The sequence below is a fragment of the Labrus mixtus genome, chromosome 4 (assembly GCF_963584025.1).
Source record: "Labrus mixtus chromosome 4, fLabMix1.1, whole genome shotgun sequence".
In the NCBI taxonomy this organism is placed as follows: Eukaryota; Metazoa; Chordata; class Actinopteri; order Labriformes; family Labridae; genus Labrus; species Labrus mixtus.
Window position 1 is genome coordinate 11,054,574 of NC_083615.1, and position 27,689 is coordinate 11,082,262.

At 40.9% G+C, this 27,689-nt stretch overlaps 4 protein-coding genes and 1 non-coding gene across 7 annotated transcripts; 2 read left to right on the forward strand and 3 right to left on the reverse strand.

Moving 5' to 3' along the window:
• Positions 1-314: 314 nt before the first annotated feature.
• hdac10 (histone deacetylase 10) lies at positions 315-8,941 on the reverse strand. Of its 2 annotated transcripts, none has more exons than XM_061035885.1 (20): positions 8,662-8,941; positions 7,858-7,992; positions 7,648-7,744; positions 7,415-7,512; positions 7,072-7,176; positions 6,909-6,977; positions 6,684-6,810; positions 5,978-6,043; positions 5,834-5,893; positions 4,671-4,760; positions 4,424-4,530; positions 4,258-4,325; positions 3,090-3,327; positions 2,854-2,944; positions 2,643-2,728; positions 1,567-1,623; positions 1,364-1,445; positions 796-984; positions 548-707; positions 315-437 (listed from the first exon to the last, which is right to left on the reverse strand). In XM_061035885.1, exons 1-20 carry the CDS (start codon positions 8,724-8,726, stop codon positions 406-408), a joined length of 2,022 nt encoding a protein of 673 aa, XP_060891868.1. In that variant the 5' UTR covers positions 8,727-8,941; the 3' UTR covers positions 315-405. The 2 variants fall into 2 exon arrangements, with proteins under 2 accessions (XP_060891868.1, XP_060891867.1); XM_061035884.1 differs by having other exon boundaries at positions 315-440.
• Positions 8,942-9,290: 349 nt separating this feature from the next.
• aplnr2 (apelin receptor 2) lies at positions 9,291-12,736 on the reverse strand. The gene is made up of 2 exons (XM_061035833.1): positions 12,459-12,736; positions 9,291-11,488 (listed from the first exon to the last, which is right to left on the reverse strand). The coding sequence occupies exon 2, from the start codon at positions 11,284-11,286 to the stop codon at positions 9,832-9,834; it is 1,455 nt and encodes a 484-aa protein (XP_060891816.1). The 5' UTR covers positions 11,287-11,488; positions 12,459-12,736; the 3' UTR covers positions 9,291-9,831.
• Positions 12,737-13,859: 1,123 nt separating this feature from the next.
• On the forward strand, positions 13,860-17,911 carry LOC132972768 (endonuclease domain-containing 1 protein-like). Its single transcript, XM_061035836.1, has 2 exons — positions 13,860-15,650; positions 15,783-17,911. The coding sequence occupies exons 1-2, from the start codon at positions 15,273-15,275 to the stop codon at positions 16,362-16,364; spliced, it is 960 nt and encodes a 319-aa protein (XP_060891819.1). The 5' UTR covers positions 13,860-15,272; the 3' UTR covers positions 16,365-17,911.
• Positions 17,912-18,856: 945 nt separating this feature from the next.
• pus7 (pseudouridine synthase 7) lies at positions 18,857-26,962 on the reverse strand. 2 transcript variants are annotated; one of them, XM_061035834.1, is made up of 18 exons: positions 26,850-26,962; positions 26,543-26,638; positions 25,747-26,049; positions 25,573-25,657; positions 24,656-24,772; positions 24,277-24,421; positions 23,756-23,773; positions 23,321-23,432; positions 23,153-23,230; positions 22,844-22,972; positions 22,241-22,366; positions 22,076-22,137; positions 21,804-21,964; positions 21,358-21,484; positions 20,949-21,050; positions 20,560-20,689; positions 20,254-20,345; positions 18,857-19,381 (listed from the first exon to the last, which is right to left on the reverse strand). In XM_061035834.1, exons 3-18 carry the CDS (start codon positions 26,037-26,039, stop codon positions 19,245-19,247), a joined length of 1,914 nt encoding a protein of 637 aa, XP_060891817.1. In that variant the 5' UTR covers positions 26,040-26,049; positions 26,543-26,638; positions 26,850-26,962; the 3' UTR covers positions 18,857-19,244. The 2 variants fall into 2 exon arrangements, with proteins under 2 accessions (XP_060891817.1, XP_060891818.1); XM_061035835.1 differs by lacking the exon at positions 23,756-23,773.
• A 326-nt stretch (positions 26,963-27,288) lies between these two features.
• Positions 27,289-27,362, forward strand: trnat-agu (transfer RNA threonine (anticodon AGU)). The gene has a single exon. It is a non-coding gene; the product is annotated as a tRNA-Thr (tRNA).
• The last annotated feature ends 327 nt before the right edge of the window (positions 27,363-27,689 follow it).

The window sequence follows — 27,689 nt, forward strand, 5'->3', positions numbered from 1 at the left end:
CCCATGGCATAGTTTAAAGAAAGTATATTTAAATTATTACATTATAATCTCATTGAATGCAGTAGTGGAAAATAACAAGCTACGTTTAATAAAGTAGACCTACTGTACCTTGGTGCAAATTTGAGGTTATTCTACTTTTAGTAGTTTATTGTCACGCAATTTTAGGAGGAGTTTTTAAAAAAAGAGAGTTTAAACAATATGATGTGTCATTAATTAAACTAAACAACAGTAAACACAAGTGGAGCGAAAACAAATTAAAAGAAAATGAATCAGTAACCATTTTGTAACTGTTAAACACAAAGACACACAACATGTGATTTCATGGCTCAATTTGTTTAATAAAACGTCTCTTTAGACAATTAAATCAGTCAAAATCTACAAAATTTGAATGGAGCACGATCACTTTCAGGGTGCATCACCTCGTCCTGTATCTGGTGCTGTTTTTGGGAGACAAAAAATGACAGTTAGCATGGATGCGGTTATCGGGGGAACCGTGAGCATGTCTGATGATGTGCCGTGTTAATTAGTATGGCTTCTGTGTATTCACCTGTAGTCTGCAGAAGCTTCCAATCTGCCTGCAGCCTGTGTCTCAGCCTCTCCAATGCCTCCACATCCTCAGGCAAAGGAGCATCAAGCTGCCCTAGAGAGGGTGCAGCGTCCCCAAGGAGAGAGGAAGCTGTGAGTCCAACCCGAGCCTTTTCAGCTTCCTAAAAAGACAAAGACATTTAAACCTCCAAAAAAAACATACACAGAGATGAATACATACAGTATATGAAGGATTGGGATGGCGTTTACCTGCATGAGTACGAGTGTCCGTCCTTGTGCCAGGCCCAGCAGCAGGCCTGTTAGCTGCTGCCACGCACTATCACACACACCGCTATCTGACATCCGCACCAACAGAACCAGACTAGGGTCGTACTCGTATCCCAGAGGCAGAAGGAGGCTCAGCACAGCCTGTGTGAACCCCAACGCGTCGCTGCAACCCTGCAGAAGGACAACAGTTCAACACACTCACCAAACAAAAACACATCACCATAACACTATGATAAATAACTATATTATGTATTTAATGAAATATTCCAAAGTATATTATTAACACTCAGGTCTGTGTTTATCACCTTTAATTAAATGGAACAAAGCTATAGAGGCCAAACTTAAAATCATCTAACTCAAATATTATCACTAAAATGTATTCATATAATATATATAATAAATAAGAGTCTCAGATATCTTGCTGTGACAGTAAAACTACACAATCTTATGAGCAGATCTTGATAACAGAGAAAGACATTAAAACAGTGTGATGATGTGCAGCACCACATGCAGACCTCTGTCACTTATAATACAGTAACACATACACTACCTTCTTTAGGCACACATTGATGTGATATTTGCTTTTCTGTTTGTCCGATTCTTTGCTGCTAAACTGAACCAGGAGTGTTTTCCTAAAGATGGAAAGATTTCTTTCAACATGTTGCAGACACACGTCTTTGCTAGTTAGCACAAAAGGTGACAAGTTTTCATCAAAAAAATTGTAATTAAGGGAAAACAAATAGTTCTGATCACCCGTCATCTGTGTCGAGACTCGGGACGACTTCATCCCCAACACACACAACAAGAAGCCTGCATGAGGAGAGAGGAGTTTCAAATCAGACTGAACTCTTGACAATGAAATAATCATTCATAAAACATGTGAAGTTAACTTGAAACACTGTTTAAGCTCAGTTGGTAAAGCAGGCCTGGTCTCGCACTGGTCTCAGGTTCAACTCCTTATCCTGACACTATTTGGAACCCCCCCATTCTTACTCCCCACATTTCCTGTCTCTCTTCAGCTGCCCTGACCAAATCAAGATGTTAGCCCAAAAAAAGAATCTTAACCTTTCGGAAAAACATTCATTAGTTTACTGCACTAACAAGAAAATCCAACAACAAAACCACAAATTAAACTTGAATAAACAGAAAAACTAAAGCACACACACACACACACACACACACACACACACACACACACACACACACAGCTTATACATGTTTAGATGTGTAAAGAAATTGTTCTAAATTGAGGGTTATTGGCTTTATTTCTAAGGGATGCTTAAAAAGCTCAGTACCACGCTCAGGTTTTTCATATCAACATGAAGCTACAGCCAGTAGCTACTTAACTTAGCTTGAAGACCTCCGTCAAAACTTGACTGAATGTAATTATTGTTTAGTTAATGTAAATATGATGATTCAAGTTTTACAGGGAGGGTTGTGTTTAAGGGCAGTTTTACAATTATGAAGTTTAAAAATCAGAAAGTAACTGCTCTCTGCTGAAACAAATTGTCCTGCACACTCACCCATGCCAAACACTAATCTGTCATTTATCACATGCTAGCACGTATAGTATGATAATTAACTGACCCTAAAACATACTTTATTGCCTCTGGTAGGACTGAGGCTACCTTTTCCAAGTCTTCAGGCTAGGCTAAGCTAACAATCTCCTGGCATTACATTAAGCTTTATATTTATCACACACAACAGTTTTAATTTAATTCTTTAAGTGTGAATGTTTTCCTCTAATAAAAGTAATACAGGCTGTCTTCATACAAGGTAACTCTTGTACCTCAGTAATGACCATATGAACTAGATCCATATTGTTATACCGGCTGTGTGGGGCAGTTGCAGCATGCTGGACAAGACGCATCATCGCCATGGACACATCGGCGACCAGAGCCAAGCCATTGCAGATCTGAGGAGAAGTCATTAAACATAATGACATCAGCTTGCAGCTCATGCAGCAAAGGGGAAAAAAAACCTGTATCTACAATCACATCTAATCAGAAAAACACGGCAGGCATGATATCCAGACTGTACCTCATTCTTCTCCATCTTCTCTACGAGGGCAATAAGACTGGAGAGGGTTGCTAGAGCAACGCTGTCAGCTTCCGCTTTGAGCAAAGTCTCTCTAATTAATGGAAAAACACATTCACGTGAAAAGATTTGATAACTTTGAATATTATTTGACTAAATCAAACCCTAACCCTCCAAAAATAAACTCCAAAAAATAAAGTCTATAACAATGCTACAACAATCTAGCCTCAGCTCCATACCTGAGTTTGTTGACACTTTCTTGGTTGGGATCCTCTAATGAGCTGAAGCGCTTACATCCGTCTGGGCAGGTTACACCGTCAGGTAGGACTACAGCTGTGCGGATCGGAGGAGGGACACGTTTCAGAGGCTCAGGCCACACCTCTTCACTTGTCTCCTCTTCTCCATTCTCCGACTTTCCTTCTTCTTCTTCTGCTAATTTAATGCGCTTTGTGCTGATATCAGAGGTGGGTAGATCCGCTGGAGAAAAGGGTAATTCACGTTTTAAAGGCAGTGCAAGTAAAAGGTGATCACCGTCTCTCTTGGCAGCTACTGGAAAAACATATTGAAATCTGAGACCTAAAGTGTTGCATCATGGGTAAAATAGGTGTCTTTTTTTGACAAAGAAGAATGTGTAGAAAGACAATTCAATAACTTTTAAGTTTAATTTCAACTATCTGTTGTAGCTCCAACAGTGTAAAAGAGTTTTGTTCTGACAACTATTCTAAAAGGAAACTGTTGTTAGAAATGAAACAGGGGCCTTTAGAGCTAACTATGAGTCAACATCCTCTTCCCTGTGCATACCACTCTGAGGCTTGAGTCAGCATCCTCTGCGTCTGCTTAAACAGTTACATGACACGACACAAGACTTAATGAGTTTTACAGGCATGGTTTTCTTATACACGTTTTATAAACCTGTGCTGTGTACTATTGACACATTTATTGTTGTCTTAAAGTAACACCGTTCACACAGAGCACAGAACTGTCACGCTAACAAACTAGCTTATGTAATGAAATAGTGTTTTGCAAATATTCCAGCAAGCTAAGTTAAGTTAGCCAGCTAGCGTTCCGTAGGTACTACTGAGGTTGGAATGGGCTGCTTTGTGGCATTATTATTTGCAGACATCATGCTAGCAATTTTACCAGCTAGATCATTACTGTGGAGCTTTGAGGACATCTGACATTTTCCACTGATGACAGTTTGTGGCTGCTGTAGCTTGTGATTTGTCTACGTTGGCAAGCGAGCTAACTCTTGCCAAAAAAACAAAAAAAACAAAGCAAATTTCCCTCTTAGAATTAGCAGTCCATTAGATGTTGATTCCAGTTCAGTGCTTTTTGTTGAACTCTGTGTTGTGGTTCGTTGATTTACTTAGTACCTTTAATGAGTGGCTCAGATTTCCTAATCATTACCTGCATGTTTGAGGGAGGACCAGTACTGCCTGTGAGCTGATCGGACACAGTGAAGGGACTCAAGCGCACTGAGGAGAGAAAAATGAAGTACAGTTATCAACACATACAACATGTACTCGATAACGTCAGATACAAGTCAGAACATTTGACCGATGGGAGGACACACCTTTCACAGGGGCCGTCGAGATTTGCAGGTCGAGGCGCAGGATCTCCAAGCAAAGTTTGAACTGTCTGACACACAGACTGAGGGAGGGACGTCAAGTTGTATCCTCCCTGGAACACATTCACACAATAAAGCCTTGATAACACACGATTGTTTCCTCCTGTTGAAATTCAAAAGGAGAGTGGACGAGGTGGTTTCATGTGTTTGTTGTTTGCTGATATGTAGCACATTATGTGTTGCGTTGCTTTACCTCCAGAACAGCGCACAGTTTCCCTCCTGCCAGGTTCATCAGCAGGTGAGTGAGGTGGGCAAAGATGTCTGGGGTGGCACACATTTTACCCTGGAAATAAAAATGTCACTTTGATCCACCAATAAAGCCAGTTCGTCTCATAATATCCCAATAATGGCAAAAATATATTGTGCACATGCATATGTTGCTACATACACTCAGTGTCCACTACACAGTATATAAAAAACCCTGCATACATTAATCCAATCATATAAACTGCTCTGACATAAAGTCAACTTTTGATTCAACTGTTTATTAAAGCTTATGTTTTAGTGTTGTTTTTTTTTCTGATTTAAAGTTTTTTATTTAAGTTCAACTTTAAAAACAGCTTACAGTATGCATTAACATTTTTTCTCCATAAATGTATGTAGCCATAGATTATGATTCAGTTTCCCTGTTTCTTTCCAGTGGCTAGCAATCAGTCTCTTGGCCGTCATACATCCGGTTGTTATTATTTGCTTATTTTGTTTTGACCAAGTTCCTTGAGGTGCATAGTTAAGAAGACACGACACAGGCTCACAAGTCACACTTTTGCCAATAATAATAATATTTACCAAGAGAAGCAGTAACCCCGTCCCAGAACATTTTTATATAATCACAGGACCATAACATGTGGAAAAAGGTTCCCTTAAATCGATTACAATGCCAACACAGATGAGACTTAGATGAGTCCATCTTATTGAGTCGAACCGGCGTAAAGTATAGTCGATGTATACAATGATAATTAATCATCTTGTTTTTAACTGATTTGGAAACTGAGTGGAGTGTTTTCCAAATATGTTCCCAGCTCATGGTGGGAGCTTATCTTAAGCTTATGTTTTAGTGTTGATGTTGTGCTAAACTGTATTGTACTGGAGGGTGTTTTGAATATTCTGCCTCCCTGATATACGTAATGAATAGACAACGTTAGACAATAACAGAGACAAACAGAGCTGCTAAATATACAGACGTCACAATGCAAGTAATACTTGTATGGATCCCTAAAAAACTTGGTAAGAGTTCAGATTCATGGCAGAGCTGTTGGGTTTAATTGTAACTGATTCTGGAGATGTACCTGTTCAAACAGCCACTGAAGTGTAAGATGAAAATAAAGATTGAAAACATGGTTATTTTATGTTTCATACCTCTGGGTCACCAATGGCTGAGTCAAAGCCTGCACACACCAGGACCAGGTCTGGGCAAAACTGTGACAAAGAAATACTCACATAAAATGACCTCCTGGACATCCTCATCTGTTTGCAAAATGTGAGGGTTTTCTAACGGCTCACCTCGTACGCGACTGGCAGAAGAACGTGACAGAAGAGAGAAAGATAGTCGCTGTTTTTCATTCCCACCTGAAATACGACAATGAGTTCTTATTATTAAGAAACTTAAACGAAAAAAAACCTCACAATTTAAATGTGAGATCAGTGCTGAAAAGAGAAGTTGATTGACGCTGACTCAGCCCCAAAAATGATAATTGACTATATCGTTTAACATCACAGGCGTGAAGCATAAGGGTGCTATCTGGTTTGTCCCATTGCAACCTGGAGAAGTTGCTTTTTACCAGTGGATGTGACTTTAAACTCTCTTTAAAAGATCTTAAGGGGGTCTTTGTTGGACTAGCAGAGCCCTCGAAACGGGCACCCTCGGTTTCGACTGAGACACCTCGGCTCCTCTCCTGCTCTCAATGCACTTTTCTCTCTCCCTTCATGTCTTCTGTCCTATCTAAAATGAAGGCATGAAAGCCAAAGAGTAAAAGATCTTTCTGTTAACTCATGAAAATAATAATTTAATAATAATATTCATAGCATTCTTTCATAAATCAATAGATAATTTGACTATTTCAAATACAGTGTAGTCATTTTAATGTAATAACAATTATATTAAAGCCATTTATTTCCCCCTTATTTTCATTTTTGTCTCCTAGTCAGCCTAGCAAATTTAAAAAAAAGTGATCCTCAATCATTTCAAGTTTTGTCTGTGGACACGTACCTGATTCCAGGGCACATTGATATTGAATCCAGCCCCTTTGTCTTTCCCAACACTGTCGTAGTCCGATTCTCTCAGCTGAGGCCAGAATTTCTGATGCTCATAGCGGTGCCAGGAGAAGTAGAGCACGCTGACGAGGAGGGGAGACACACGGACGTAGTCTTCAGATCTCAAACGGCTGAAGAAAAGCCCACATATCATACTCAGGATGCTTCCATTTGGACTAACCTTGGATCGTCTTCGAAACAGTACTGCACCCCTTGACCGTGATGTACATCCCAGTCAACTATTAAAACCCTGGAATATACAAACACATCAATAGAAGCACGTTTTGTGCTAGAACCGATACAGTGAGTTCTGAAACAAACAAATGTAATATAAATCATGTTACCTTTTCAACCCATATTTTTGCTTGGCATATCGAGCTGCTATGGCCACATTATTGAACACACAGAATCCGTTGGCAGCGCTGCGCATACTGTGATGTCCAGGTGGTCTTGTTAACAACAACACAAGAGTTAGACTCATCCATTAATCACGTAAGTCTTGACACTTGACACAAACCAGAACGTCAGCAAAATGATCAAATTAGAAACTAATTCATGAACTTCCAGGACTAGAATTTAACAATATGATCAAATGAATCTTCTTCACAACAAAAGAGAGACTCATGCACGCTCATCGTAGGATCAGAGAAAGTATGAGGAGAGCCGTGTCTCACTGGTGAACCTCACCTGACCAGAGCCATGCCATTCCTCACCTTTCCTGTCATTACACTGTCCACGAGCTGCAGTGCAGCCCCTGCAGCCAGCTTGGCACAGTGATAGATGTTCTAGGACAAGACACGAGACAGAGAAATGGTTGGCCACAAGCAGAGTACTCTTACCACCTCTGAAAGAACAAATACAAGACAGAGATAATAACAGCTGACAATCCAGCCAGTACTTATTTTATATGTTGGACTAACTGGGTGGAAGTAGACGTCCCCATACTGCAGGGTGAACTCTTTCAGATCCTCCAAGGTCATGTAGGGGGTCTTCTTCACTGCCTCTAAGTACTCCTCGCTGTTGGGCACAGCAAAGTACATGTAGCTGAGTGGCTTTATCTATATCAGGCTAATGTAGAGGTAGAAAGTGAGGAAACCAGACGAGGGCCCTTCGTTGACATCGTGCCTGACCTGTGAACCTGCAGGATGTCTGCATCAGTCGCCTCTCGGACAGGTACAGAGACGCAGCGATCTGTCAGACCGTTCTGGATCAAAGCGTCATAACTCACCGTCAGACGCTCAGGCACTTCAATCTTACAAGCCGGGCTGGGGATTCAAAAAAAAGTTAAAAATGATGATCTGTTTAGTAGAACGGCACGGGTGTGTTTGATTTCAATTTCAAATGATTTGAGCAATGCTCCAAATCTTTATCTTCATGAATGAAAACTGATATTGTTCTGATCTTTATGCACAGTAGATGTATTAGAAGCCATTCAGCAAACAACAAACTTTAAAGAGAGACACTGGAGAATAAAGGAAACTAAAATTGACTGTGATAACTGCGTTTAAAATAAAAGGAAATAAATTAGGTTGTGAGAGAATGGGGTACACAGCTTTTAGGTAACTATGTAAATATTAGGCCAACACTGTTAGTGCTCCCAGCTCACAGTCCCGGCTAGATACACGAGACAGTAACTTAAGTTCCTACCACCACAGCATGGACTGTAAATATTACTGAACCGTATTAACCTCCAGACAGCTCGGTGAATACATGCAGTCCAAATGAACTATTTACTCATGCATCTGTTAAAATTGTTGTACCACAACTGAAGTTACACTTGGACTATTACATTCAAGCTTTAATAAAGTTACATTACAGGATGTTCATTGTGGTGGCCTGATGTACGTTAGCGTGCGAGCAACACCAAAGCAGAGTGAGTTGAAATAATTATTATAATTATAATGATAATAATTCTTGTGATGCGCCAGACTTACTCAACCCAGAGCAGTTTATACTTGGTCATCTCCTCGTCGTAAATTAGTGCTGTCCCCATCTTCATTATTTCAGTCAAGCTGCAGCGTGTTGGTGAACTTTCTGTGCAAAGTATATCGAAGGGCAATCTTAAAGTTAATTAGCCTACTGTAATAAAACGTGGACTTTGACAGACGGGTACAAAGAGCGGCACTTCATATGCTACACAAAAAGCATGCTAAACTGTAAAGGTAAACACGGATGGTAAAAATCAAAGGACTCTTCTGCGAGTGTTATGAAGGTTGTTAAACTGTGAAATGGTGCCGGCGCGCCATCTGCTGGACGGAGTCAGGTGCTCACATCTACTACAGACACCTGAAGGAATTAAAGTTCTGCACAATTGTGTTTCTTAAAGACAAAAAATGCAAAAAAAAAGTTTAAATCATCCCTTTGGAAAACATTTGTTTTCAATTACAAACTGCTTTGCTATTTTTTATTTAAATAATAGGCTATAAATCAAATGTTTTTACATGACTTAATCTAGCACTTAATGTTACATATAGATGCACAAAGACACTTTTCATCTTGCATCTTTATATTCTTATTTAATACATACAGTAAGAATGTTGACAAATCATGTACTTTCTTTGAACTCCTGACTAACCCCGTAGTCTTCAGATTAAAAGATAAAATGTGAACTTGATGAATACAATAAAGAGCTATTTAAACATGGTCAGGTTTTATTTCAAATAAGACATTTATAGATGAACTATATTTTTTAAACGATTACAAGACAAACGCAAGCTTTTATCATCTTTACTTTAATAGAAAACAGTGCAACTAAATCTTTAACAGCTCAGTGTAAACTTTCATTGTAGTTCAAAGTTAAAAAATGATAAACAAAAGAAACAGGTCAGATGACGGGACACAACATTTGGTCTGGCCAGTGACCATGTCTGGGCTCAAATATCTTTAAGTCAGTGGTGGCATCTCTTTCCTGTGGGAAAAAATGTAGAAGTAGGAAATGACGTCCATGACATCGACCTCATGAATCTTCATTTCTTTCTTCAAGTTGCAGACCCCCCAAAAATATTGTGCAAAAATGTTAGGCCTCTTTGGAATACAGTTTTTGTTTATTGTTTCAGCAGCACTGAAATATCCCATTGAATAATGCTTTATTTACAAGATTATATTCAAATGTTCAGCCCTAATTCATGTGGCCCATCCACCCCTTCCCTCTCCTCCTCTCCCTCCGTCCTTGCTGTCTCCTCCTGAGTTCTTGTGGGAGAAGCTGAACTCCTTTCCTCTTTCCCTTCCTCTCCTGCCTCCTTCTTCCTCTCTCTCCCCTCTCCTCCTCTCCTGCACATCATGAGCAGAGCTCCCCTGCATCTCTTCCTGAATGCCGGGTCACAGGCCGCATACAGGAGAGGGTTGAGGCAGGAGTTAAGATAAGCTAAACAGGTAACATATGGTTGAGCAGCCAGTAGAATCTGATCTAAAGCGCAAGAGTAAGGGACAAAGCCGAACTCAAGCAGCATGGAGACAGACTTGTTAACATGCAGGGGAAGCCAGCACAGGAAGAAAGCCAGCACCAAAGAGATGATGACCCTCAGGAGTCTCCGCTGACGCCTGCGGTCAGGGCGAGGACCCCGTCCAAAATGCCTGCTGAGGAGCTGGGCTAAGGAGCAGTAGCAAACCAGCAGGATGACCAGGGGAAGCAGGAAGCCAATTAGAGTGGATTTAAGACTCAAAGCTGCCGCCCACATCATCTCCACCCTGTCTCTGTCCGGCTCCTCCATCTCTGCTCCAATCAGCATGGAGTAGTCCATCTGACAGGAGAGGAGGACTGATGCAGAGTCAGTAGGGAGGTTCTCTTCTAGCTGCCAATCATCCTCATATTCAGAGTGTAGCTCCACCTCCTTGACGGAGCGCAGCAGCAAACCAGGAAGTGCCAAAATCCCGGCCAGCACCCACACCCCTCCAAGTATCCACAGAGCCCTGCTGGGGCAGCTCGGCCGCGGGTGATGGTGGCCGGAGTGCCGGCGTCCAGTCAAAACCCAGTAGCGCTCCACACTGAGCATGCTCAGACTGAACACGCTGGCGTACATGTTGAGGGCGGTGAGGAAGCTGCTTACTTGGCAGAGCGGTTGCCCAAAAGGCCAGTGGTAGCCCAGCGCTGTGTAGACGGCCCACAGAGGGAGGGTCACAAGAAAGCAGAGGTCAGCCAAGGCTAAGCTGGCTATGAGAGAGTCTGTCAGGGAGCGGGAGGGACGAGGGGTGGAGGGAGGATAAGAGGAGGAGGAGGTGGAGGAGGAGTGAGAAGAGGCTCTGCAGCTTTTTCCTGAAGAGGATCCACAGTTTTCCTTGCTTTTCTCCGGGTAAGAATTGTGCTCACATCTTCCAGAGCTGTTAACGTCCAGCTGACGGGTGCAACAGAACCGTCCTCCTGATCGCGCTCCCCTCCCCTCAGCTTTGTCCACGTAGGCCCACAGCACCAGGCCGTTTCCGAGGCAACCAACCAGAAAGGCTAGTAGGTAGACAGAGGGGATGATGGAGAAGGAAGGAGACCAGTCGCTGTAGTCACAGTGGAAGAAGGGAGAGGGAGACGGAGACGGGGAGGCGAGGAGGTCTGACATTTGGGGGTCCATCTCCTTGGCGTCTACAGAAAATCACCAAGCATTTAAATCTCTCAAGGTTCCAATATTTGGTGACATTTGGTAGATATGATTTCTTGAAACGAAACTCTCTCAGTGGTAGAAATTTGTTATATGTTGAAGTTAAGGCCAGAATTGAAGTGGACAAATCCTCTGTTTCCTTTCCCTTTGTCCTTGGTCCTTTGAATTGGAGGGTCTGAAAAAGTAATTAAACATAGTAAGATCCTTTAACTTTTGCAACAGGCACAAAAAGAGTAATTACCGTACATGCACAGCTTCTAATAACAAGGCAGAGTTAAGACACACATCTTATTTCAGGTGTTTAGTCAGGAATTTTGACTTATCTGCTTGGGAATGTTGACAACATTCAACAAACAACTTCAAAATGTCTGAGGTGTATGTAAATTGTTTGTCAGTGTGAATTTCAGGGTTTTTAAACAAGCTCAGTGCACAAATATGTCTCCAATTTGAAATTGAAGATCTTTGTCACATGCTCATACAGTTGAGGAGTGAAATGCAGAGACTGTACAGCAAGGCTAAGCAATGAAACACTGAAGCATACAAGTAAAGAAGAGACTTTGCTCTTAACCAGATGAAATTAAAATCTGAGACTGAAGATACATTTTATGCCCCATTTTCTAGGGTATTTTAAACACTTTGGCTTACTGTTTTACGTCTTATCGACACTTTAGTCCTTAAAGACTGTCATTTCTCAAATGTAAATAGAAACAAGATTCAAGCCTTTATTGCCATTGTGCAAAAAAAAACCTCATAAAGCAAAGCATCTCTCTGAGCAGTTTAGTGCAGAATAACATAAAAGTACAAGAGGAAAGGTCCTGAATGTAAAACACAACTAGACAAACAAGGCTCTTTAAAATATACAAGAACTACAATGTGTCTGTCAAACAGTAAACCTCTGAAGGGCACTGACAAATTTATAAAAAAAAATACATATTTTGAAGGCTAATAATGTAGAATGTGAATCTTTTGTTTGTGTTTTTTCTGCACTTAGATTTGCTTCAAATCTTTAAATAATACTGTTAATATGTATAACAGTCTTTAAGATATTATGATGTGTATATATGTTGCATTGCATCCTTGCTTTCCTAAATGAGGGTCTCAGTACTCCTGAGAGGAATCCTGATGAAACTCACAAAGTTACTTACCTCAGGCTATTACATCAGCTTGAAAGAAATCCTTTTCTGAGATGTGACGAACAGTGTGATGAAATGAATCCTCTGTCTTCCTTCATTTCACTTTCTCTCTGAGTCGTCTCCCTCAATCTCTACATCTCCACTGTCCCAGCTGAAGGAGGTGTGTCTTTCTCTTAAATCCAAATATATAGCACTCTCCTCCACACACACACCCACACCCACACACACCCATGCACACACACACATGCACACACTGATGTATACACACACCCTCAATTCCCTTGTTCTCAAAACTGGACCACCCCAGCAGTGAGTTACGAGACCTGCAAACAGTCCCCCCCCCCCCTTCAGCACAAACACACACACACACACCTCCCATGAGACACAATAACACCACCCATCCTTCCCCCGTGCACAAACACACACAAACCCGAGACACACAAACAGACCCCCCCACCCACCCCACCCCTCCGTCCCAAACTGCTCCTTATATTCTCTATTCACAGACACAACAAATCCAAATGCACATACAGTACACAAATGCATGCACACACAAACACACTCTTTCTTCTCTTTGTCTCACATGTTCAAACAGACAGTGTGTAACAAACCACACGGAGTGCAAACGACAACTCACAGCCCTCACATTCACAGTGAGACCATTAGAACAGAAGAGTGAATGTATGTGAGGCAACCTTATGTGTGAATCGATTAAAAAAGGGCACAAAACCTTTACTCTGTTTGAACATGTGGTATGAAAGAACGATACAACACATCTGACATGACATTAGATCCAAACTCACAGCTGTGTTAGCCCAGCCACAATGAGGCTGTAATTTAAGGGAAGGCATAAAATGACAAATGTTTACATTGTTGTCATATGTTGCACCGACTAAGAAACAAGAATTTTCTGCTTTGTTTTATTTAAAATTTGATAAGAACAATGCAGTTTGACATTGTTACATTAAAGAGCATGACACATAAGCGTTACACTGACAGTTAATGATTTTGCATAATTTTCAACTCTTGTCCCGAGATGGGCCTTTACATGTAATGTACTAATTTTTGTTTGAATCCAGTCAACTACATAACATAGAAATGCACACTTATTATACAACACTCTAAATAACAAATCAATCTGTCTTCTGTTGTCATAAGAATCCAAGTGGAGTACATTTTCCTGTCCGTTATGGTATCTCCGTCACTTGTTCATGTCAGTCAACTTTTTTAGGCTTAAGAGTTTTTTGTTTTTTTAATTAATTTTTTGGGCCTTCTTGCCTTTATTGGATAGGACAGCCGAAGAGGGACAGAAAATGTTGGGAGGAGAGCGGGGGATGACATGTAGCAAAGGGCCGAAGGTCGGATTCGAACCCCCCCGGTGATGCGACGAATACTACAGCCTTTGTACATGAGCCATGTGACATAGCCACGAGGCTATCGGCTGCTCCTTTAAGAGTTATTTCTATCACCTGCACCATTTTTTTCACCGATTTTCTTTGCGACACTTCAATATGCATTAACAGGCAGAAATAGTGCAGCTAGCAGGACTGCCATATAAATTACAGCCAACAATAATTATAAGGAAGGAACCGCACAACGTTGCATGAGGGAGCTGTTTTGAGTTTATATTAATGCCTGCTATGCCTCCATGTTCAAAGGATATTTGCGTTATCTCTCTATCATAGTGTATCAAGGGGCTGCTGTGGCACTGCAAAATATAACTCAACCAACTAAATCAAGCACCCTCAAAACTATCATGCCAAAGAATTCACATTTAATTTTAATTTTGTGTCGACTTGGTCAAGAATAACTTGTTTCCCTCTAACTTGTTAAAACAGTAACTTTCATTTGTGTTTGTGTATCTTTCTTTACAATGTTAAGGAGGCCTTGTTTATGCCGTTGTTGTTGGCGTGCACACAAAAGAAGGATCCCAGTCTCTTCTACATACAGAGACATACAGATTAATAATTGAGCATCAGATGGGTGTGAAGTATCGGCTGGAACCCAAAGCGCATGTATCTTCAAAGGGACTATTGGGATTTGAAATGTAGACATTACAGTTCACAGGCGGTGCATTAACCCTAAGCCTGAGATTAAAAAAAAAAAAAAAAAGGTATTATAGAAGATGTTACAGTGATAACACTTGTGAACAACACTGTGACTTTACCTTTCAGTGGATGGTGTTAAAGAGACAATTTGGTTTATGTTTTTCTGTCATTTGAAGTCTTTCTGCGCTCTCTCCATTGGGCTACGTGTAAACCTACACATTCAATAGTCGGACAGATGAATAAAAAGATACCGTATGCCAGTAAGAGGTCCCCGTGTAAACATGGAAGATGTTCAAATAGTAAACAGGAAGCGTTTGTTTCCACAGGGGTAGAAGGGTCATGCTGTCATCAGCCTGTTGTTATGGAAACGACATCTTCCTCGAACATTCCACAGTCCTTTCTCTCAAGAAAGCACGGTGGTGAAGACACACAAATACACACACACACACACACACACACACACACACACACACACACACACACACACACACACACACACACACACACACACACACACACACACACACACACACAATATAAAGCTTTACAAAAGAAAGGAAAAGTAAATACGATAGTTTTATTGACAAGAGAGCTGTAGATGAGCGTCACAGGCATGAATAGGCTACTTGAACAATTGATCAGAAAGCTGTTTGAAAAAAAAAAAACATGCCTTAACATTCATGGTTCCCTGATCTTCTGTCCTTTGGTGATCCACTTAGTTTGGCTACATGGCGAAGGTAAAAAGATAAGATTTTGCATAATATGACTGCTACGCGGTATGAAGCACAGAGGAGCCACACAGGACGATGACATTTCAAAAGGGACTGAATGCACGGTGAAGACATTCCGCAGGTTTTCCGTCATGCTCGTCTCCAGAACCGACCAAACGCTCATCTGTCTTCTCGTCGTTGTGATGGCGGCGGCAGAGGTGCAGGAAAACATCTCACCAGAGTGTAAACAGTTCCTCTACATGGGCACGCTGCCTCGAGGGCTGGAGGAGAAGGCTTCTAAGAAGATCTGCCAGTACTATGCAGGAAACCCACGATTTGTCACCTTGTACGACACTTTGAACCACATCCCTGTTTATTCTGCGTACACCTTCAAGCGCTCGGACGGCTTCAAGAAGGTCGATGTACCATGGATGTATGAGCCACAGGTAAGGGGCCAAGAAGGCTATTGGAGGTGCTATCTCTCCCTTATTTAAAAGAAAAGAAAAGTTTTTTTATTGTTTGATTTTGGATTTCAGCGTTGACTCTATTATCTCCTCAAACTTTGTTCCTTCTGAAAGCTCTCCACAGCATCAGGCTCCAGAGACATGCAGCAGCTTCCCGCAGAAAACCTTCACCGGAGTTTCGAGGATGCTCAGGCCGTGCTCGACGACTACTCCGACAGTGTCATCTTCGAGCGCGGCCAGCTGAATCCGGATGAGCACCAGGCCAGCCCTGATGACAAGGCATCCACCTACACTCTGACAAACGTTGTCCCTCGGGTCCGAGATTTCAACATCGGCCCTTGGAAAAACCACGAGCACACCATCCGAAGGCGCCTCAACAACTACTGCCGGGGCACCGCATACATGGTCACGGGGGTCACCATCTCCGGGCACACAATCCGCCGACACAACATCAACCGCCTGGGCATCCCCACCTATATCTGGTCGGCCTACTGCTGCGTTGACTATGACCACAATGCACCTTACTCTGAGCGCTCAAAGTTTCCAGCGTTCGCAGCCTACGGTCTAAACGACAGGGAGAGAAATAACGTTCAAGAGATGACGATGCAGCAGCTGGAGGACTTCCTGAAGAAGGTGACTTATGTTGACAGTAATTTCCAGGTCTTTTACGACAACTGTGCCCTGCACCCTTCTTAAAGAAATGGAGATGATCCTTTGGTTTAGATTAATACACACAGCAGAGTCAATTATCCTTAATATTCTTTCTTACTTGCTTCATAAGAACTAATTATTAAATTCAGTCTACATTTGTATCAATTTATTTAAACGTGTAGTTTCTTTTGCTGAGTGTAACTTTATGTCCACATGCCAAAATGTGTTTTCCTTTATGCAAAAAGAAAAATCAACATTTGAAGGCTTGTTTTCTTTACATCAAAATCATGTTAAATTGTTAGATTAAGTGAATAGACAACCTAGGTAAGTCCTATTTTTAAATTTGGACTCATCTTTTCCCATATTAACCCTGACACAATATACACAATATGCTAAATTTGCATTTTTCTGAAGCTATAAGGCAATATGAACACTACCTTTAAACCACTAGATTCAGTTTTGTTATGTTGCTCAGTGGCAAAGATTTGTAAACTAAGTAAAGTCAAACTCTTTGCATCTTCAGTAAAACCTGTCAAATTGTCCCCACATGTAATAAAGTTGTCAGTTAAGGTACATTAAGGAGCTTTGGTACACATTAACGTACTATGAAAAGCCATAGTTGTACTCTTCATTTGCTTTATCTCGTGTTAATATGTATCCTCTTACGGGACAGGACTTCTCGTGCCTCTGAGGGCCTTTTGTTCAACACACACTGATTAAATCAGCAGTTTTACATTCACACATACAGAACAGCCTCTGAAGTGTAGCACTGCAGAGCGCAGCACGACAAGCTGGGCCAATTTCACCCTTCTGACTTTTTATTACTACTAAATAATACAACTTGTGATTGAATTTCCAGGAATTTGTGTCCAGAAACCGGAATAGTTTCTTTATATTTATGTTTTTATTCATTTTAAAGTATTAATTTGTCAATCTCCCTAATCTGGTACCCTTATGGTACCCCGTTTGGTTAAGACTTGGATCACAAACTGTTGAGAGCTGAACTATAAAAGCTAAATAAAGTGGATTACAACCCCATACAAATATTTTCATTATTATATGTCAGGAATTAGAATATTTTTTTGCTTGTGCTTCGATAAGGCAAGACATTTATTTGTTCAAAATCGTATGCAAATATTGTTTTGTAATTAAAGAGGAAATCTGAAGCTAAAAAAATCCTATGATCCCACAACAATGAAAGTAAGTATATAAAAAAGCTGTGAGGTGGATCTGTAATAAACATCAGTCAAGCAAAGTACATAAAACTTCGTGTGTTAAAAAAAATTGCACAGTTATGATTGATTGATGATAAAGTAAAGAGACAATGGCTTGTTAACTTTATATAATATTTATGTGTTTTTTCCTCTACTATTGACAAATTCGTGTTAAAGTTGTTGAAAAGTAGATGGGCAGTAGGAATTAAGTGTAACCTTCATCCTCCTCCTTGTTGAATATGTACTCTCTGCTTTGTGTCAATTACAGCAGTCTATATTATTGTTTAGGTTTACGTTTCAGATTTTATTCAGCTTTCCTTGTTCTGTTTTTCTTTTATCTTATCAACCTGTTTGAATAAAGATCCCAATCAATCATCAGATAGAGCAGGTCATACATGCTACATACTGTATGAAAGCAGAAAAACAATGAAATGATCCAACGTTGCCATTGTGCCAGGGTGAAAGACATTACCATAGTAACCACATGTTAGAGAAGCTGGCTGTATGCTGCCAGCCGGCTAACATTTTATCATAGACAGATGGTCAGCTCAGAGTGTCTTTTAACGGATAAGAGCTCAAAAGACATTAATTAGAGCCACTATTAGCTCTGATGACCAGCAGAGGGAGACAATGTATATTAATATATATAAATAAGTATTTGTAGATACCATGAAAACAGGGTATGCCATATGGTGTAGCTTATGCCTTCTCCTTGAACAGATATAACCTTAAAATTTTCTGTTGTGAAAAACTAACTGTAAAGATACGGCTTCAACAGACCGTCCAACGATAAATAAAAACCCTCATCACATAGAAAAATCAGAACTTGATTAAAGACAGACAATAAAACTAAACTCATCATGTTTTATTTCTTTCTTTGAGTATTTTTTTTTTAATCATGTCACACCTTCATCTCAGAGATAAAAAAAAAAAAAAGGAAAAACTAATTCTGTACAAACAGGGCATGGACAGCATCTTGTGCTGACACATGGTTCACTTAAATCACTGATTCCCAAAGTGGGGCACGGGGGAGGTCGGAGGGCAAGGCTTAACAAAAACAATGCACAATGTTTTTTCACAGCTAGCAAAGCATGGCAAGTTTTGGGAGAGGACTTCCAGGTGAACATAAGGCAGAAAATGAATCTACTCGAGACGCCACATATTGTGAAGTTTCATGTTACAGCATCACTTTTGATTGCTTCCTCTTTTATTGGAATCTTGTTAGTTTTTGTCTGTTGTCACACACTGAAGTTGCTGTTCTCTATTTTGAGCTATTCTCTATTCAAAGAGCATGACTGACAGTGTTTCTAGAGTATGTCAATATGTTGATGTGTATGGTGAGGGGTGGGGGTGGGGGGCCGGCTTGAAACTATTTTCATCTGTCAAAGGGGGGGATGGAAGAAAAGGTTTGGGAACCACTGACTTAAATCATTGACAAAATATGCTGAGTGAGTCATTGCAGCATAAAAATACATAAGAGCAGGTAAAAGCATTAAAACATAAAAAGAAAAAGTTCAGTAATAGTCAATCGTTGCTCTTTGTACTTCAAAGAAATGATTTTTGGTTCACACAGAACCGAAACTGCTCTCTCGCACAAACACACACCTACAGCAACACACTAAACACTCACAACAGTAAGTAGCCACAGTGGACACAGGCGCGACACAGCCTGCAGCAGCACTCTGTTAGACACCAGAATGTGTTGGAGGTGTCAGTTGAACCAGGTTGTGTTGAGCTGTGTTTGTTTCTTGATGCTCGTGTCCAGCTTCAGGACCTCTCTGATTGCCATGGTCGCGTAGGTGGAGGGAGGAAGGGAGAACTCCATCCGCAGAGCTCGATACTTCCCCTCTGATGGAGGAGAGACAGAGACAGACTGTTAGTGTGTGTGTGTACAAAAGGAGGCAAATTTACAACCAAAACTTTACTCTGTGCTACGTATGCTAGATCAAACTGATGTAGAGTTGTTTCCCCCCTTGTATAAAACAAACTAAAAACAGTGAACATGGAGTGCCTGTAGCCTAGTGGTTAGTGAACGTGCCCCATGTACAGAGGCTATAGTCCTCCAACCTGTGGCTCCTTTCCTGCATGTCATTCCCCACTTTCTCTCTCCCCGATTTCTGACTATCCACTGTCCTGTCTGTAAATAAAAGGCATAAAAAGCCCCAAAGAAAACCTTAAAAATAAAACTAAATAAACAGCAACATGACAGTCCGTCTATATTTTAGAATTCAAACAGACAATAAAATCTACTTTGAGACCAAATGTTTGTTACATTCAGTTGAACAAATCTACAGTACGGTCACCAGTTCAAGTGGAACTCACTCACTCACTACCGAGGTACCCTTTGGCATTGAACCTCCACCAGCTCAGGAGTGCTCGCTGTGGGCAGCCCCCCCCCCCCCCTTACTCTGACATCTCTCCGTAAATGCATGTCCATAGGATCCTGTTTGTGCTCTTTTGTGTATTTCAGCCTGTGTGTGTCTCAACCAGAGTGTAAAATTGAATTTCCCCTCGCAGGATTAATAAAGTATATCTTCTTCTAATGTTTTTATGTTACAACTGTCTCTTACTGATAGTTATGTCCAGTCCCACAACAGCAGATTTGTCTTATGAAGTATGATTCATTTTGGGAGGATTTCTTTCCAAATGCAGCTTGATTCTGTTCTGGGACATCTTAGGGTGTGTTTCTAATTCTTAAGACCACTTTAGAGGGAACTTACCTGTGTTGAAGACAGGGGCAGGTTTATTCTCCAGTTTCTCAAAATCGCTATGCACCAGAGAGATCTTCGGGTCGTCGTACTGAATTACCTCCCTGAAGAAAACAGACAGACACACCACAGAGTCAGAGATGGTTAGAGAAGCTACCGTGAGGTATAAAGAGCAACTAAGATTTAAAAAAGTCAAAATAACTGAAGCACACAATAACAGCTTTTGTATGAAAATAAGAATGGGATACCACAATCAAGGGCTTTATACACATACAGCATATTAAGAAATACTAAGCTAAGTTTTAATTGGCTGCTTACCAGCTGACATCACTGGGTCTGATGAGGACTCGTCTGTAGGCTCCGGCCAGGGAGTAGTCCTTCACTTTGTGTCTCATGTTGTCGATGTCCAAACCGTCTGCAGTGAGCAGCTCTCTGTACCCTTTACCCACTGACAGACAAAGAGAAAAGTGTTACGTGAAAAAATGTCACCTTAACAAACCATTTTACATTACTTGTGAGTTTTCCTTCACTGAACTTTTAGTTCAATCCATAAAAGCTGATTTAGCAAAAAAAGAACCTTGGTGTCGTTATGTGTGTTAAAAGTGATGTAATGGTCTCAAACATTTTTGTTGAAACCACTGGTGTTATTTTTTTAAATGTGAACTGCAGATAAATCAACCTCAGATCCTTACAGTGTCACTCCTTACCATGATGTGTAGGGTAGATGACATCAAACCCAGGAAGTGGCATCACAATGTCATGGATGGAGTGACTCTCAGCCTCCTCTGCAGACAGCACGTGTGCTGCGGCTTCATGAAGACAACAGAGACAACCGTCAGAACAGAGCGATTATGTGTTTAACAACCTGATGCTGAAAGATTGTTTGAGGGACACTCTAAAGGGGCCATCTGTGTAAAAAGTACATGCATTGAATACATCTTTAGCTTCTTCAACTTAATCTTGGTTGTCATCGATTGACTGGATGATATGTTTAATGCGTTTATTTCGTCACTAACATGTTATATCTTTTCATCTGTTCAAAAACGTCCAAAACATCAAACTAGTCATGTAGTATTTACCATTCGTTTGCTGAGAAAATGAGCTCGAACTACTAACTTCCTTTGAGCATCAGGTCTCCCTCCACAGCCTTGAGGCCGAAGGCTTCGATTCTGCGGCTCACCATGGTGTTCCACACCACGCTCTGGTAGCTGTGGATGTACATCAGACGGTTGTTACGAGGGATCTGAAAAAAAAAAAAAAAAAAACCCACACAACTCATCAGACCTGTCTCTTTGGATATATATAGTAAGTTGTTACTGAACATGGTGTTTATCCAGACCAGTATCTGATTTTTGACCTCACATTTAAGTGGCCCTTATCCAAATTGAAAAGTTGAGTCAATGTGTTGTGTCTATACATACTGGTTTAAAACAAATAGATTTGGGTTTTGTCCTCCTGCAGTTTGAAATGAGTCTAAGAGCATGTTCACCTGCAGCATTACTGGTTAAAGTTTTGTATGTCTCATCTCATTAATGTTTTAGCATCATTGTCAAAATACCAACCAGTCCAAAAGCAGTGACGATATCCTTCTTGCCGTACATGGACAGGCCTCTCAGCAGCTGCCCCTCCACACAGCGCTTGTTGGGCAGCTTTTTCAGGGCTGCCTCGGGGTCCTGAGTCTTCGCCCACTCCTCCCTGCAGCGCACCAGGAATTCTTTCTCCGCTAATTTAGAACAGGAAAAATTGAGAAAGGTTTAAAAAAACAAACAAAAAAAAACCGATTTAAAGCACTCGAACAGATGGAAGAAAGCTGTAATGTATTAAAAAGAATTACCTCCTGGACGAGGCTTCAGAATTAAATCCACCACCTCCTTCCAGTCATTTCTCAAGATCGCCCTGCCCCAGAACATATGCATGAAGCAAAACGTGAATTTCCCCATCCTTTTATAGGTTTTGCCAAGTCATGATTAATGACAGTACCACCAGGTCACGACCTTACCTGCCAACCTGTTGTGTAGGAACAGCTGTGGTGCCAAATCGCTGCATGCCGTAGTAGTTAATAAATCCTGTCTGCCTGAGGGATGTCAGGGCCTGTTGGACCTGCTCATCTGTACCTGAGATGTTCCTGAGATTCATAGAATACAGAATACTTAACAAACTGATGACAAGAAAAGACATTGCACTGTGAAGGATCTGGTTACCTTTGATTAGAGAATTGGGATTATCTGGGCCAAAGGGTGGGTTTAGGTGGACTTGATTTGTCTAACATCATAACATTTTATGTTGTATAAACTGTATACATTATTGTACAAGCAGCACTTGATTTGCTGAACTTTTTGGGGCTTTTATTGTAGACTTGGGACAGTGGATAGAGTTGGAAATCAAAGAGAGAAAGATTGGGGAATGACATGAAAAGGAGCCATAGGTCGGATTTGAACCCGGGCAGCGCGTTTGGAGGACTAATGTCTCCATACATGGGGCACATAACCACAACACTACCGACCCCCTCTTAGGCTCAGCTTTCTGAGATATGGTGGGTGGGTTTCAGTTTTTTGAGGGTTTCCAAGTGAAGTGTAACATCATTACAGTACTACACACTGACCTGATGACTATGGTGAAGTGGTTCCCCTGCAGCTCCCCCAGCTTTAGAGGGTGGTTTTTGTAGCAAAAGTTTCCCAGCTTGAGGTTCATGAGGCACTTGTTGAGGTGAGCCAACCTCTCTGCTGTGATCCTGACAGGACAGAGAAAAGTTAATAACAGATCTACTGCATCACCCTGATCCAACAGAGACCATCTGTAACCCCAAAAACACCTCCAATCGACCCAATGCAACATTTACACTACCACCTATTCATGGATCATCCACAGACATTAAATAAATCTAAACTGATTAAAGTAGTTAATTACTCACTTGAGCACTGCTATCTCCTGCACGGTGATGGCTCTCTTGTCCTTGGTTCCCATGTACGAAAACATGTTGGGCCTAAGCCTAGAAAGACATGATTACAGCAATTACATTTCATTAAGCAACCAGGCTGTCAATGTGTCTATCATATGAAAGCAAGTATGACATTCAGACCTGAGGAACTTTGACAGCACATTGATAGCGTCCATGGTGTCCTTGTTCTCTTTGTACAGGGCAAAGTGGCAGAAACTGCCACGTTTTTTAGGCCAGAAGTGTTTCCTTGGAGCTTTTAAGGACACAGAAAAAAAAGGTTGCTTTGAAACACTAAGCAAATATAAAGCAGCCCAATGATGCGCATATTCCTCGATAAAAATCACTTTAAAGATTCAACCTCTAGCTTAAAAGATTTTGTACTTCTTCAAGATTTCCTGTGAAGAAAACAAAATTTACTTTTCAATTCTAATTGCAAATCGTAACATACAAAATTCTATTCCTGCACTGGAAGAAAGAAGGAAATCAAGTTTCATTTGTAATTACAAAACCTAACCTTACTCCACTGCTCTGGGTTTAAACCACCTTCTCTGAACTGTGTGGAGAAAAAGTTCTTACCTGTAGTTGCTTTGACCTCTATCCACCACAGAAAAGCAAAAGGAGGATAGAATAATGTTACTAAGAAAAAGATGTAGAAGGACTGTGGGACGTGTCTTTAGGGGTGAGATTTCATGCACGGGCCTGAGAGTGGAATGGAGTGGAGATGCTGGAAATGTCAGGCTCCAAGACCAATTATCTCGACTTTGATTTTTTCTTTTCCTTTTTTATGATAATTATATTAAAACCTACACCAGAAACATTCCTCTTAATAATGTCAGTCCATAACTAAAAAATCTGCTTGTTTAAAAGACACTTTGAAAAAAGATCATGCAGGCACCTTGAACAAGTGCATGCATTGGTGCATGCATCATATTTTACTACTCTGTAATTCAAGTGGTACCACATGCATTGCTGCAGATTAACTGAAGGTATACATGCAAAAAAAAAATCCTTTCCTGTTAATTCGATTTATTTACTTGTCATGAATGTTGTCCGGATAGTTTAAGGTTGACAACTGGTTCTGTCTCCTGTCCACATACCTGCCAGAGCTTTCTTCCCAGCAGCATGGTACGCCACTATGAACTTGCGTCCTTCCTTCTCTTCTGTCTTCGTCTCCAGACCAGGAAACTGAGTCTTGATGGCTTTGTGGACCAGCGTACGCTTCTCCTTTGTATCGTCGACCACCTACACATTTTGAGATAGGAGTAAGGACATCATGTAAGACTCCTGAAGAGTAATCAAGGTTTGGTAAATAATTGGGGTACAACCTCTCCTGATATGAGCTGTGCATTTAGTGTGTTCACTGAACTAATAAAAGCTGCAGTGTTTCTGTGTCGCTGTTGAGCACAAAAATCTTTCACCAGAAATGCATACCCCCACCTAAAGGTGACGTGATAAATACAGGAAGTGTAAACTCACCTCGATAGAGACTTCAGTCTCCTTATTCTTGAAGAGCTGAAGCTCCCCAAGCTGCTTCTTCTGCTCTTCTGTCAGCACATCATAGTCTTTTGGCTGCTCTTCAACCTCTGGGACTTCCTTTTTTTACAAGATGTGAAGACAAAGACATTAGAGGGTATAAACTGATCAGCTAAATACAGGTTGGGATTTCAATCAAATACTAAGATTACATTAGAAGATGTGTAACTTAATCCCTACAATGGTCTCCATTAGGGGTGTAACAGCATATGTATTTGTCCTGAACCGTCACGGTAGGGATGACACAGTTTGGATCATACAGTCTTATGACAAGTATGTCTTATTAAGGAAAAAGGGCAATCGCCCATGGCAGTGTCCACACCCCAATCTAGATGGCGGTAATGCTTGTAACTGTTCGCCGACCTCAGATGAAGAAGCAGACGCAACAAATCACAAGAAGAGGACGAGTTATAAAGCAGGATGACACAGCGAAGCTAAAAGACCCGCCTGCATCTTTAAATCATTTGAAAGGTTTAAAGACACTACCGAAGCTAAAACATAAGGCTTTGCGTGCACATGCAGTGGTAGAGTACCCGGGCTTCAAGTATTTAGAAGTGCTCAAGAATTTGTACAATGTCCCATCTCGTGTGCACATAAGCCTGTCCATCGTCCCTGTCCATTACTGGCATAACAACTGGGGTACAAACTGAAGCATAACTTCTGTGTACTGTAACATTTTACTACTGTACTATTTTACATAAATATCTGTTTGGCTAAAACACTAATATCACAGTTACAGGGTTTTACAAAAAATAATAACTGCATTTTAAATGCTGACTGAAAATTCCTTAACGTTGGAAACATAAATAGCAGGAAAATGTTACAGTGGTGGTTGAAGGAAGCTAAATCAAAAGTCTTACTTCAGCCTCTGCAGGGATGGAGAGGTCATCTAAATGCACTATCTTGCCTTGTTTGTTGATTTCATGTACCACAAAATCAGAATATCTGAGAACAAAAAAATAAATGTTAAAAACCCACAACTGAATTACTTTGAATTCATTGTGCCAACTATTTACTGACTCTGGAGGACGTACCTTTCCTTCAGGATTCCTGAGAAGCCCTCATGGTCACTGACATACTTGAGGATGCCTACATCCAGTTCAGTGAGTCCATGCTTCATCATATCAGCAAAGGTCTCACCCTGCTCTTCTCCATCACTGGCTCCGCCCTCAGGCTCTTCCTCCTCGTCTGGGTGGGGAGGGCCTCCATTCTTGTTATCCTTCTCAACTCTGAGTTTCTTTGACGGTGTTTCTTTGTCTTCATCTTCAGGACAGCCCCTCTTTTCTCTGACCTGAGCAGGAACCGGCACGGGCTCTGGGTCAGCCATCAGGACCAACCTGTGACAACAGGGACACCAAAACAATGATTAAATTGTTTAAACAAATGACATCTAAAGGGACACCAATTTTACACAAAAAGAAGATATCCTACTGTCGATGCATTTGTGAATAATTGCAATTGCAGCTCTGGAAAGGCATGTATTGAGATTAAGAACGTAACCCTGGTGATGTCATGTTTTCATTAGAGATAAACAATAAAAATTTGTTCTTATCCAAATTGAAAAGTTGAGTCAATGTGTTGTGTCTATACATACTGGTTTAAAACAAATAGATTTAGGTTTTGTCCTCCTGCAGTTTGAAATGAGTCTAAGAGCATGTTCACCTGCAGCATTATTCTTATTATATAAAAAACTAAAGTAGATAAATTAATACCAAGCCTTTTTTTTTTTTTGCAAAATTGTTGAAACTTCCCTGTGAACTTAATATTATCTAGTTTCACTATAACTACATATTGTAACATAAAAGGCCTACAACATTATTTCTGACTTACTGATGAAGAGAGCTGTGGATGTGGTTAACACTCCTTGTCTCCCAGTTGCCAAACACTTGCAGACACTTCCTTAGGAATCGAAGCTTGAAACTGGCTCTGAAAGACATAATCAAAGTACTTGCTCACAACTCAAAAAGCATTGCTCAAAAGTTAGCAGAGCCGCTAAAACGACCGCACGGTCACCTGATAACACGCTAGCTAACATCGCTAGCTAATGCGACCACTGCTACTAACAGTGCTACTCTAGACGTTTGTGTAAATTGTGCAAAAACGAAGCCGCTCCAAGCCATCATTGTTTACAGCTTACCTATGTCTTGTGAGATTCAGAAGAGTACCAACAGCGTGTAATGCCAGCTTTACTCACACGTGTGTGTGTATGTGTGTTTAGTGAGTTCCGGAAACAGATTGCCATGAAGTACTGAAGTCCCTCCCACTTAGAACGATTGGTTAAGAACCTGTCAATCACGAAGTTGGCGTTACCTTCACTGACGGGGCTCAAAACCAGACGTTTCGGTTTCAATGAACAAACTGGCGTGATATGATAACAAGACAATGATAACAATATCAATTTATGTTCCTCAAGTGCAGGTAGATTCAGGTTAGGGAGGGGGGGGGGTGTTTTACCAAATAATTTGATAAAAGTTTAACTAATTTATGTTGGCTATTATTTCTGTAGTCCACCGTCTCATCATGGTGAGATCATTTGCTGTGTGATTCTGTCAGTGTTATTTTTGGCAGCAGATAGCGGCGCCGTGGCTTAGATGGTTAAAGCGCCTGTCTAGTAAACAGGAGATCCTGGGTTCGAATCCCAGCGGTGCCTTTTCAACAATCACGACACCACTGCACATCAACGACACTGTCCCTCTGCTGTTCAACACATGAGCAGTACTGTCAACATAGCATATAGGCCCTATATAACGGAAAGACTGGAGTAAGAAATAAGCAATGAATTAGAAATGCCCCACTGTCTGGTCAACAATGCCTTAATATGATAAGACTACTGGCAGTGGCATGTATACCTATACAGTAGCCTAGTTCCTTTCAAACCTGATTCAATCTTAATAGAGCAGTGTTGAATTTCCTGTTTAGATGCAATATGATGCGTTTTAAATAAATTATTTTTAATAGCAGAGTTTTTAATGTAAGC